We start from the raw sequence: 12,292 nt of genomic DNA on the forward strand, positions 1-12,292 counted from the left end.
ATAGCCAGGGTATTGACAAATGGTCTGATTTCGGAACCTTTTAAATTAACTCGTTTAACTCGACAAGGATGTCCTTTGTCTCCAGCTTTGTTTGCGTTAATAATTGAGCTCAGTTGATACGACTGAGATGAGGAGTATAAAATTAATAAAATTAATCTATTTGCTGATGATGTATTGGTGTATTTAACAAACCCAGCTCAGTCACTTTAACACAATATGGATCTTTGTCTGGATATAAAGTTAACTGGGGAAAAAAGTGAAATTTTACCGATAGGTGAGGGAGATTATTCAGGTTATAAGAATATTATTAATTTGAAGTGGACTGATTGAATTAAATATTTGGGTATAAATGTGGATGTTGATTATCAATCTTTATACAAATTAAATTATGTACCGTTAATGAAAAAGATCAAAGCTGATTTGATTAAGTGGAAAAATCTTCCTATAAATTTAATTGGAAGAATAAATACAATCAAAATGAATATCTTTCCACGTATACAATATTTGTTTCATTCAATTCCGTGTTTACTTAATAAGAATTTTTTTTGAGATTTAAATAAAATGGTTAGGGAATTTTTAAGGAAGGGTAAATTTCCGAGAGTAGTTTTGATTAAGCTAACCTGGAAATATGCATTAGGGGGATTACGCTTACCACATTTTCAAAATTATTATGAGGCAACTTAATTTACATTTATTAGTTCATTAATGGATTTGGAACGGCCCCCTAGTTGGGTTAAATTGAGATGGCGAATATTTCTGAATTTGAAATACATCAATTTTTGTTTCGGGGAATTTAAATTTATTACAATAATATAATGTGCCTATACTAAAACATTTAATGAAGTTATGGATGAGGAAAAATAGAACAATAGGTTCTAAGGGTAAATTATTGACTTTAACACTGTTATATAATAACCAACTTAATCCTTTTTCAATGTATAATCAATGTTTATTACATTGGAAATCTAAAGGTATAAAAAACTTGGGATTGTTTTAAAGGTCAATTTTTATCTTTTAATGAAATGAAGGAAGATTTTGGTATTAATGAGAATTTTTTATTTGTTTATTATCAACTTCGATACCTAGTAAAACAAATATTTGGTAGAGATATGATTTTACCTAAATTGACTAAATTTGAATCTTTTCTTGTGATTGCACCAAGGGATATATTTCATTTATGTACCAAATATTACACGAAAGTATGGGAAAAAAAAGGGATGGGATAGATCTAAGGTTAAATGGGAAAAAGATGTTAACCTTACTTTTTCTGAGGATGATTGGATAGATATTTGTCATGATAGTGTTACTAGATTGATAAAAATTCGTTATGCAATGGTTAATTACATTTTTTTTTACATCAATTGCATTTAACACCTGAAAAGTTTTTAAAAATATGGTTTTAGTGAATCAGACACTTGTTTTAGATGTGGTAATTTGGTTGGAACATTTTTTGATGCTGTTTGGTTATGTGTACATCTACAATCTTTTTGGAAACCAATTCAATTGTTTTTGGAAACCAATTCAATTGTTTTTGGAACATTTGTATAAGATCAAAATACCTCTGGACCCGACAATAAATAAAGTTATTTAAAAAAAAGGTAGATTATAAAATACTGTCTAAAATATTGGCAAATAGAGTTTCTAAATTATTGCCTAAATTATTAAACATAGATCAGATAGGATTTGCTATAAAAGACAGTCAGTGGACAATGTGGCAGATTACTTAGTATTATACATGCCACACAAAAAAGGCAAGATCCAAGTGCAGCTGTTATGCTAGATACAGAAAAAGTGTTTGATAAATTGGAATGGGACTTTTTGTTTAAAGTATTAGACAAATTTGGGTTTGGATCAAAGTATATAATATTCCTAAAGTTAAAGTAGTAACTAATGGACAAATGTCTGATCCATTTCATTTGGCGATATCTAGTAGAAAAGATTGTCTCTTATCCACAATTTTATTTATTTAAGTTATAAAGCCACTAGCAGAGGTAATTAAGAGTGATTTAGAAATTAGGGGGTCTAAAGTTGGTCAGGAGGATTACAAAATCAGTTTATTTGCAGCTGACATTTTGATATATCTGACAGAACCCGGAGACTTCCTTATGCAAATTACGTTTAAATTTGGAAGAATATGGCAAAATTTAATGTTATAAAGTAAATTAAGATAAAAGTGAAGTTATTCCCCTTACACAAGGAGATTATATTCTTTGTTGAAGAAACACTGAATTTAAATGGCCAAAAGATGCGATGAAGTACTTGGGGATCTGGAGAGATAACAAATGGATGAGCTTGCCAAGAATATTAGTAGGTAGGGTAAATTCTATTAAGATTAATATTTTTCTCCAGATAAAATATCTTTTTAAAACTTTACCAATATTGTTACCACAAAAGATTTTTTCAAGAATTAAACATACAAGAATATTTCTTTGGAAAGGTAAAATGTCAAGAGTATCTATAGAAAGATTAACATGGAAATATGAATTGGGAGGTTTGAAACTTCCTAACTTTAAGAATTTTTATCAAATGGCACAATTGAGATTTCTTGCTTCTTTATTTGAGGGATAAGGAAAAGCAGCATAGGTCAAAATAGAGGTGGATAAAATAGGAGAGAAATTACCAGAGGAATTTATATATAAATGGGATTCAAAGTCAATAAATGGTGTGCAAGAAGCACCTTTGCATAAACATTTGATGACTATCTGGAACAAGATGAATAATGAAATTGGAAGTATGTCACCTAAGACACCTTTGATTCAAAATAATCTTATACCTTTTACTAAGGATAACTAATTTTTAAATATTTAGTTTCATAATGGTATTAAAAATGTAATCATTGTAATTTCAAATGTAATCAAATTTTGATTACATAATAGCATGGATGGAAACATTTTAAAACATTCAGAAGAAGGTACACCTGCCATTCTAGAAAATCCACCAAATGCTCTAAGGTCGTAATTTTCCAGTAAATCACAAATCATTCTTCCTTATCCATCCCATATCCGGGAGGGTAAATTCATCCAAGATGATTTGCATATTACCAGGCACTTCAAGATCATGAACACTGTTGATATATTCCATGACATTACAACATCCTCTTAAAAGGAGAGTGTATTTTTGTAAAGCCTTTGCATCATTGGAAAGCAAAAGGTTGAAAACCACTGATCTATCCAAAGACACATGTTGACAACTCTTTACAAGCTCCTTTGGCCATCCTTCTGTGTACATTTCCAAATAATAAAAACAATCTTCAAGGTCTTGACACTTGTTTTCAATATTGCATCTAAAAGATATCATGAATGCTTGTAGTGAAGTGGGTCGCCGTGAAAAGCTTCAATCTTCTTCTTGGGCAAAGACTGTAGGAACATAAGAAGTAGGAACAGGAGTAGGCCAACCCCTGCTCCGCCATTCAATACGATCATGGCTGATCTAATTTATGACCTAACTCCATCTACCTGCTTTCTCCCCATATCCCCTAATTCCTCTATCATGTAAAAATTTATCTAACCAAATTTTAAATAAGTTTAATGAGGCAGCCTCAACCACTTCCCTGGATAGAGAATTCCAAACATTCACTACTCTCTGGAAAAAAACTATTTTTCCTCATCTCTGTCCGAAATCTACTCCCCCGAATCTTGAGACTGTTGTGGGCCTAACACTGATCCCTGCGGCACCCTGCCAACCTGAAAAACTCCCATTTATCCCGTCTCTCTGCATCCTGTCAGACAACCAATTTTCAATCCAGGCCAATATACTTCCCCGGACTCCACTTTCCTGTAACTTACTGATAAGTCTCTTGTGCGGTACCTTATCAAACGCTTTCTGGAAATCCAAATATACAACATCAACCTGTTCCCCTCTATCCACCGCACCCATTATATCCTCAAAGAACCCTAACAAGTTTGTCAAACAAGATCTTCCCTTTCTAAAACCATGCTGCGTCTGCCTGATTGAACCCTTACGTTCCAAAAGTTTCACTATTTCATCTTTAATGACGGCTTCAAGCATTTTTCCAACTACAGACGTCAAGCTAATTGGCCTATCATTTCCAGTCTTCTGCCTACATCTCTTCTTAAAAAGTGGCGAGACATTTGCTGTCTTCCAGTCTGCCGGGACCTGCCCAGACTCCAAGGAATTTTGGTATATTCAACTATAACTTCTGCCATTTCCTGTAACTGGATCAATGATGCAGTTATTTAATTGTTTCTTCTCAGGAAAATACTTTGTTGTCCTGTACACTGTCTCTTGAAGCAGATAACATACCTGCAAACCTCACTTGAGTTGGTTCACCCATATTTCTGATGCTTGACTCAAATGCAAAAGAAGATGCACCATTTGACTGAACCCAAGCTCCAGCTCTGAGGCTGGATGTTAGAACTGGTACATTGGCTTGATAACATAACACTATGGAAAGATTTGTTCTTGTATATGCATGTCTTGTACCCCTGGTACTAAGATATTTGTCTTAATAATTCATTTTGATTCCTGTGGCTCTTTCTTAAAATATGTTTCTATACCAACATACACTTTCATTCACCAAATATCATTGAGCCTTCTAATACCTCCATTTTAGCCTTAGAAATAGCAATGTTTGCTTTCAGCTCATGCTGCTCCCCCTTGTAAAATATATTTATCCTTAAGCAATTTTTGTTGTGTAAGAAGAGCTGCCATTTCAGCTTTAATCTTTGTACGTGAAGATGTTGTACTTGAAACTCTGGAGCTCGTTCAAAAACAACTTTGCTTGCTTCTCCTGTTTTCAATTTTGTCACCTGCTTGTATTTCTTCCTGCAGGTCATCTGTTGTCTTCTTATTTACCTCTTTATCCAATTCTAACAGTGTATTGCATCTTCAGACTTTTCTTCATCTTTTGGTGACATAAATTCAGCCATTTCCACATTGCTGTCTTCATATCAGTTATTGTCTTTTACAATCTCTTCATTCCCATCAACCAAAACCTTGGCTTCTTTTATTGCCAGCTTCAGTGTTGCCACGAGAACACCTTTATTTCCACTTGCATCTCGATTCAGTTTACTCAGTTCTCCTCTAAGTTCTGTGACCTTCATGTCTTTAATACATTGATCCTTAACAGCAAAGTCAGCAGCTGCTTCAGTCATTTTTACATGTGTTGTTCCACCGCCCTCGAGCACAAATACGACACGAGCCAATTCAATAGTCCCCAATGGACCCGCGGCAGCAAAATCCAAACGGTGTTCAAACTTTCCACAAATACATAGGAGACCACACACTTTAGTCTACCGCTTCTAACGGCTGTAATGAGCTGATATTAGCAAACAAATTTCCACAGCAGCATCTGTCAATAATATTGTTGATTTTCAAGAAATGGCTTCACCAACTTGATTATAAGACACTACTATTAGAGACTTTAAAATCACCCTCTGGCTGATACTCAGAGGATGGATGTAGATTACAAATTTCCCCCAATTCAAATGTAGGATTCTCATATCAAGTATTGAATGCATTGCTTCAGAAAAAAATAGATTTAACCAACTGAAGACTTGAAAAAAATTAGTATTTAACATTTTATTTTATAGGAAATACATAATCTTCTTTACCTTTATGGAACTGGCGGATGTTCTCCATATATGCAGAGAGGTTTTCAGCTACCAAGGTGACCAATGAATGATTGTGTTGAAGCTGGTTAATCAAATCATGTCGATAGAACACATGGGGACTTCTTTGGGACTGACTGCAAAAAAAAATTAATCAATACAAGCAGTGAAGCCTCAAAATGCAGCCCTCTGTAATACTGGATGATAAAGTCATTTCCAATACAGGGAGACCTCAGGTTACAAATGTCTGACTTGTGGATAACTCGTATTTATGAACAAATTGTGCCCCTTATTCAGACATGTGCATAATGTTACCTCACGAATGCCCTTTCGGTATGCAAGGCATCGATGGAACGAGACTAAGTATTAACTTTTAATCATGATTTTTTTTTCTTTCTTTTCTAAGTTATTTGAAGAAGTTTCTTTCATTTTTTTTACAGTACTAAGAAACATTTAACAAACTGACACCAAATAAGAACCATATGTACCTTATTCACAAATTCAACATAAAGACAGACATGGGACCGGATCTCGTTCATAACCCCAGACTCCCTGTACTCATATGGTTGAATTCTATGTTTGCCCTCCTGAAATTCACAAATCATTACCAACAAACTTCCAATGTCGAATAAAACTGGCTCATGCAAAGTCTGAAAAATGTAAATATGTAATTTTTTAATGTGTGTTGCAAATTTGTGTGAGGGGGAAAAAATCACAATGGACCGTTTCCTAGGAATGCATTCCCTTGTTACTTCAGATCGCCAAGAAAAGATGGTGTTTTGAATATGTCAAGAATGCAAATCATCTATGGACGGGTGCAGTGCAAATAATGAACAAGAGTAGCAGAAAGATTTCCTGGCATAGAATAATAAAATGATACCATCGGATTTTGTGCATCTTGGGTGAGTATAAAACTGGGTCGAGTAACAATACATGCAAAAATAAATTTAATATATAGGACACATCAAGTTCCTATAATTCACCACCCTCTTCTTCCTTCTCTCATCAGGGGGAAGGTTCAAGAGTAACAAAAGGTTTAATGACAATTTCTTCCCCAGAGCTATCAGGATTCTGACAAACCCCACAACACCACCCTTATGCTGCCCTTGCGATGTACAAATGTATCGTGTTCACTTAATGGTTTGTAACTGTGCTCGTCTCCTTTCTTGTACTACTGTATGAGTATTAAAGTTGTCTTTCTAGATAGACTGCTAGTAGAAGAACCAGACTTACAGTATCAAGTATAATTTATAATAAACTTGAAATTATTACCAAAACAAAAATTTGTCCTTATAAATTTCGGGCAGTAAGATGCACATCATCAGCAAGTGCAACTTTTTAAAATCAAATTTTTCTTTTCAAAAATGTGCACCTATATTCGCTCTGCAGGTTAAGTTAAACAATTTATTTATTCACTACTCCTCTGGAAATACTCCATCTTACTATACAAATCCACACCTGTAGATTAACTCTCCAGAATGCATTTTAAGTGTACACAACGGATGAAGAGAAACTAACAATGTAAAAATATTAATTACGATCAAATGGAACCAAATAATTTTTTTTTAAATTACACACCATATTTTAAATGTTCAAGCTTTTAAACATCTGAAATTATTGAGGAACATAATTAAAGGACAACTTTTTCAAATATGAAACCTGATATTATATGCTAATATCAATCACTCTGGAGCAGTCGTGCTGATTCAGAGGCAGTCCATGACAAATTGTGATCATTCCTACCTTAAATTTTGTGGTGCTTCTCCAAATAAACTGCATATTTCCCTAATTTGTTTCAAAGCTGGAATGACCCATTTGTCATTAGTACGGAGCTCCTCCACAAAACGATCTATCCATTGAATCTTTTGAGTGTCCCGATCCTATTTAAATATATCAGTAGTTCCATAAATACTGCAGAATGCTAAATTAACCTTAAATTTAAAAAAAAATCGCTGATAATGCTCAAAAATACAAATGCTCTCTTATTGTTTTCAAAACAGATGCTTTAATTTGAAACAAGGAAACAAAATTGAACATAAAACAGAACTTTAACCTCTAAAACATGAATAACTTTCTAATGACTGTTAACTCATCTTAAACAATATACACTGAAGTATTCTCTAACTTTTTTTAAACAAAGCTAGATTAGATGCGGGTTTGATTTTAATATTTAAGGAAAAGTTGGATGGGTATATGGATGAGAGGTGTGGAGGGTTATGGGCTGGGTGTGGGTCAACGGGACTAGGTGGGAGAAGGTGTTCAGCATGGACTAGAAGGGCCGAACTGGTTTCTGTGCTGTAATTGTCATATGGTCATGTACATCATTTAAGGTGAGTGGCCAGAAGTATTGGGGAGATGCCAGGTTTTATTTTATAAACACAGAAGTGCCATAGTTAGTTGTGGAAGCTGGTACAACATGGACATTTTAAAAACTTTTACAGAAGCACATGGATGTAAGAAAAATAGAGGCTTATGGGTGTGAGGAATGAAAAGATTAGATTGTTGTGGAGTAGATTCCTATAGATCAACATAACATCATGAGTCAAAGGGCCTGCTCTGTGATCTCATGCTTTGTGTTCTAAATTCAAGGTCAATTTATTAAAAATTATTGCATGGGTAGGTTACAAGGGAAAATATGGGGAGATATTTCATTTAATACATACTTCATAAAGGTGTATTTGACATCCAGCTGCTCCTCATTGGATTAACCAATTTTTGAGTGACAGTAAAACATATCAGGATTTTTTTAAAAATAATCCCTAGGACAGCATACCCTCATTTATTAAGCATATACAACTTGAATACCAGAGTGATACTTTCCTTCCATCCCCCACCACTGCCCCCATGTTCAGACCAAAAACTCATGAAAATTATCTGCAGTTATCAACATCAAGTAACTTTCACGTTGGTAGCATAGTTTGCTCATCATTGCAATGCAGTCATTTACAAAACAAAATGAATATTTTGCTAATGTGGCCTTTCAAAGACAATGCAATAATACACACTAATTTTAGCCAAAGAACTTTATCTAGCCTGCGATCATAGCCCTGGCTGACAGGTAAGGAGGAAGCAAATAGCTAAGTATGACCTAGTGAAGATGCAAAGACTCGTCTCCTTAGTTAACGTCCTTGATGACAAGATATCTTTCAAGAGGGAACAAGCAATTTTTGGTGACATCTCAGTTAAAATCTTGATCACTGTTAATGAAAAGCTTTAAAAAGTTAAAACATCTCTGGATAACCTTTATAACATCCCACTTTCCCTTACCTGAGAACAACTATAATCCAGGATTTTGATATGCGCGCTCAAAGCCTGGTCCATTATGTCAACAGGTACATCATCGCTATGTGCTAAATTCCACAGTAGATTTAAGACCTTATGTGCCATTACACCATCTTTGTCATCCTCAGCAAGACGACGAATCAATTCCAGAAGCTTTTCACGCTGCTTTTTACTAGCATTTGTCCAACTTGCCTTAAAATTAAAATATCAAGTTTTAAAAAATAATTTAATTAATTTATAAAATAGTTTAATTACTAAATGAGTTCTACCTTAAAACAATCAAAAAGGTGATCAAGCTGCTCTGGAGAAAAGTCCCATGCCAATTTTGCAAGTAGATCATGGACATTTTTCACAATTGCTTCATGTTTACCCGCCTGCACAAACAAAAAGTTCATATTAAAAGACTTTCAATGCAACTTTTTTGTTTAAAGATCAAATTCTTCAATACCTTTATAATCTTTCTCCCTAAAATTATACTCAAGCAGTTAAACTATGACTAATAAGCAAAAATTAAAACTGTTAATTCTACAAAAATGATTAATTGGATCATCCATCTAGAATGAAATTCATGAGATCTGCAATCATACTTCAGTCAATAGAAAAATTCTCACCCAAAGTCCAACTCAACTAAAGCTTTCACATCCTGTTTGCATCAATGCAGAACTGGGGGGAAAAAATCCCAACTAGATACGTACTTTTTCAGATAGATATTAAGCATTGAATCAATTTTATAAATATTAATTGAAAACTAATGGCAATTTCTAAGTGTGCTCTCAGAATAACATGGAAGAGTAGACTATCATCAATGTACTCAATACCAGCCATTTCCCGAATTAGAGTATAGAGTCATTTGTCCATTTGCAGAACCTTCCTTAATTTCTTACATTAAAATAGTAACCACACTTAGTACTGGAGTAGGTTTGGTGCATTATATGATGAGAAAGGCTTTTCCCCCCCCCCCCTCTTTTCTTACATTAATTAGAGATCTGTCATTTTAATCTGAGATGGTGTTCTCATATTCAAACACTTATTTGAGAACTTTTTCAGAAAGGGTTCTATGTACACGGAATGAGCTGCCAGAGGAAGTCGTGGGGCTAGCACAAAAGACATTGAGACACAAACATAGAAAGGTTTAGAGGCAAATAGACCAAATGTGGATAAGAAAGATAAGCTCAGGGAGGCAACTTGATCAGCATGCATAAGTTTGGCCAAAGGATCTATTTCTCTGGACCGTTTCTGTGCTGTGTAGCAATCTCCAAGATATGAAATAAAATGTTTCTGCCTGAGCAATAACAGTTCATTTCCCATTTTGAGAATCTAATACCATCAAGTCCAGATGAAAATTAGCGAAATAATCTGTTAGAAACCTCAATTCGTTCAATGTATGATAATTATATTAGAATAAATAAATAGACAATACTCTCATATCAAACCAAAAAAAGGGTTGCTGACAGAGCTGCTATAAAGGAAGCCTGACTGTTGGTGTGGAGCCATGGGGAGCAGACACAGTGCTCCCCCTCAGGGTCCAAACCCCCCCCCCCCCCGACTGATTGGCATGGGCTCCGTACAGGCTTTACATGACCTGTTAAATAAGCTGATGGTGGTTTATTTTAAAATCCTGTGACTGTGGGGTCTGGCCAAATATGACAGTGCCTACATTCAGCAGAGGCCTCGAGAGGAAGCAGATGACTGACACAGGACCCCAGAGGACAGGAACACTTCCCCCTGTTTGAGAAGGAGAAGCCATGGGATGATCACCACACCGGTGGACCAGGAAGGGCCTCTGAGGCTGAAGAACACGAAGGTGGCAGGCTGTTGGTGACTTGGGGCAAGGAACCCATGCAGGATGCGTGCTGCTTGCAACTGTGGTCAAGGGACTCGCACGAGGTAGTGGACTACTGGAGACAAAGTGAAGGGGTACCAGGTATCAGAACCGAGATGCAAGAGGATGCAGCGGGCACTGAAGACTTCATGATCCTGGCAGAGGTTTGGACCTGGAGCTCACATTGCCAATGGTTTGGACTGAAGGCTGTGTGGCTGCGGAAGTTGCGGGAGTGCTGAAATGTCAATGTGTACAAAGCCAAGACAGTGGAATCTTAAAATTTACAGTTAAAACTAGAGATTAACCAAGTGAAATTATGTAAACTACAAATGACATTTCCTGCAACTATTCCTGCAAATAGCAAGGTAATTTCAGAAACCATTAAACTATCCATACAAATTAGTCATCATGGATAACATAGTGGTTAGTGCAATACTATTACAGCCCCAGTGACTGGGATCAAACCCAACAATGTCTCTGAGGAGTGTGTACATTCTCTGGGTACTATGGTTTCACCCCACCCTCCAAATCATATGGGGTTTGTAGGTTAATTGGTGTATTTGAGTGGCAAAAGCTGGAGGGCAGGATGGGTCTGTTATCATGCTGGATGTCAACATTTAAAAAATCTATCCTTGCACATTCAATTAGTTAAACACATTGCCAAACCAACAACAACGTCAACTTATTAGTTCAGGAATCAGACTAGGATAAATTCAAACTTATACGAAGAAACATACCAAAGCCACGAGATTCTAATTATATTTGTACCTTGCAAAATGCTTGAAATTACTACAGGTATTGGTATTTATAAGGTGCCTTCAATTTAGCATGTCCCAAAATCTTTTGGAGAAACAATTAAATAATAACTAATCTTGTGTAGTTCTCAGGGGATTTTACTCCAAGTTTGTTGAAGAAGAGTGTTTTCAGAGTACCTTCAAAGTGAAAACAAAAATCCCACAAGTGTAATTTTTAGTTATGGAACTCCAGATTGTGTTCCAAGTCAACCAAAAGCACCAATGACAGCGTGGCAGCCAGAATTAAAGAAATGCACAAGACTACTCTGGATTGTTGTATTGAAATAAGCTGCAGACCTCAAAGGTGATTTAACTAAAAGACGATTTTATTTTTAATTGGAGGGGATAAAAATCAAAGATCAACATAAATGAAAAGACTGCAGATGATCAAAATATGAAATGAAAACAGAAAACACTCATGCCAGGTCAGGGAGCTCCTGTGTAAAAAGGAATAGAGTTAAAAACTTGAAGATCCTTTATCAAACCTGGAAAGAGAGAAAAACAAGTTCATTTTAAGTTGCAGGGAGGATGCATGGGGCTGAAAGGATAAATTGAGAATCTCTGTGATGAGGAGACCAGGTTTGCCACTGTGATGATGAGTCACAGAGACCATTTGCACAACTTGATCAAAGGGGGTAGTTAAAGAGCTAAAGAAGCCATAAAATTAGAGCAGGACAAGAGTGTGAACATAACAGAACAAAAACTGCAAAATATAGTGCAGAAGAACATGACCAGTTGTTAAACCAATTTAATTTGATCAAAATAGACAATCCCTATATATCTTCATCCCACAATTTAATAATAAAGCCCCAGTTTTTTTTAAC

General features: G+C 35.4%; 1 protein-coding gene across 12 annotated transcripts in view; it reads right to left on the bottom strand.

Moving 5' to 3' along the window:
• usp9 (ubiquitin specific peptidase 9) overlaps positions 1-12,292 on the bottom strand; it is a 263,780-nt gene that overhangs the window by 157,526 nt on the left and 93,962 nt on the right. For all 12 annotated transcript variants that reach the window (XM_069889325.1, XM_069889327.1, XM_069889332.1 and 9 more), the window contains 4 exons: positions 9,122-9,226; positions 8,838-9,044; positions 7,314-7,450; positions 5,574-5,707 (listed from right to left, as the gene is read on the bottom strand). In XM_069889325.1, the coding sequence (XP_069745426.1) occupies positions 5,574-5,707; positions 7,314-7,450; positions 8,838-9,044; positions 9,122-9,226 (583 nt within the window). The remainder of the gene's footprint in view (positions 1-5,573; positions 5,708-7,313; positions 7,451-8,837; positions 9,045-9,121; positions 9,227-12,292) is intronic.

Source organism: Narcine bancroftii, chromosome 7 (genome assembly GCF_036971445.1).
Source record: "Narcine bancroftii isolate sNarBan1 chromosome 7, sNarBan1.hap1, whole genome shotgun sequence".
Classification (NCBI taxonomy): domain Eukaryota; kingdom Metazoa; phylum Chordata; class Chondrichthyes; order Torpediniformes; family Narcinidae; genus Narcine; species Narcine bancroftii.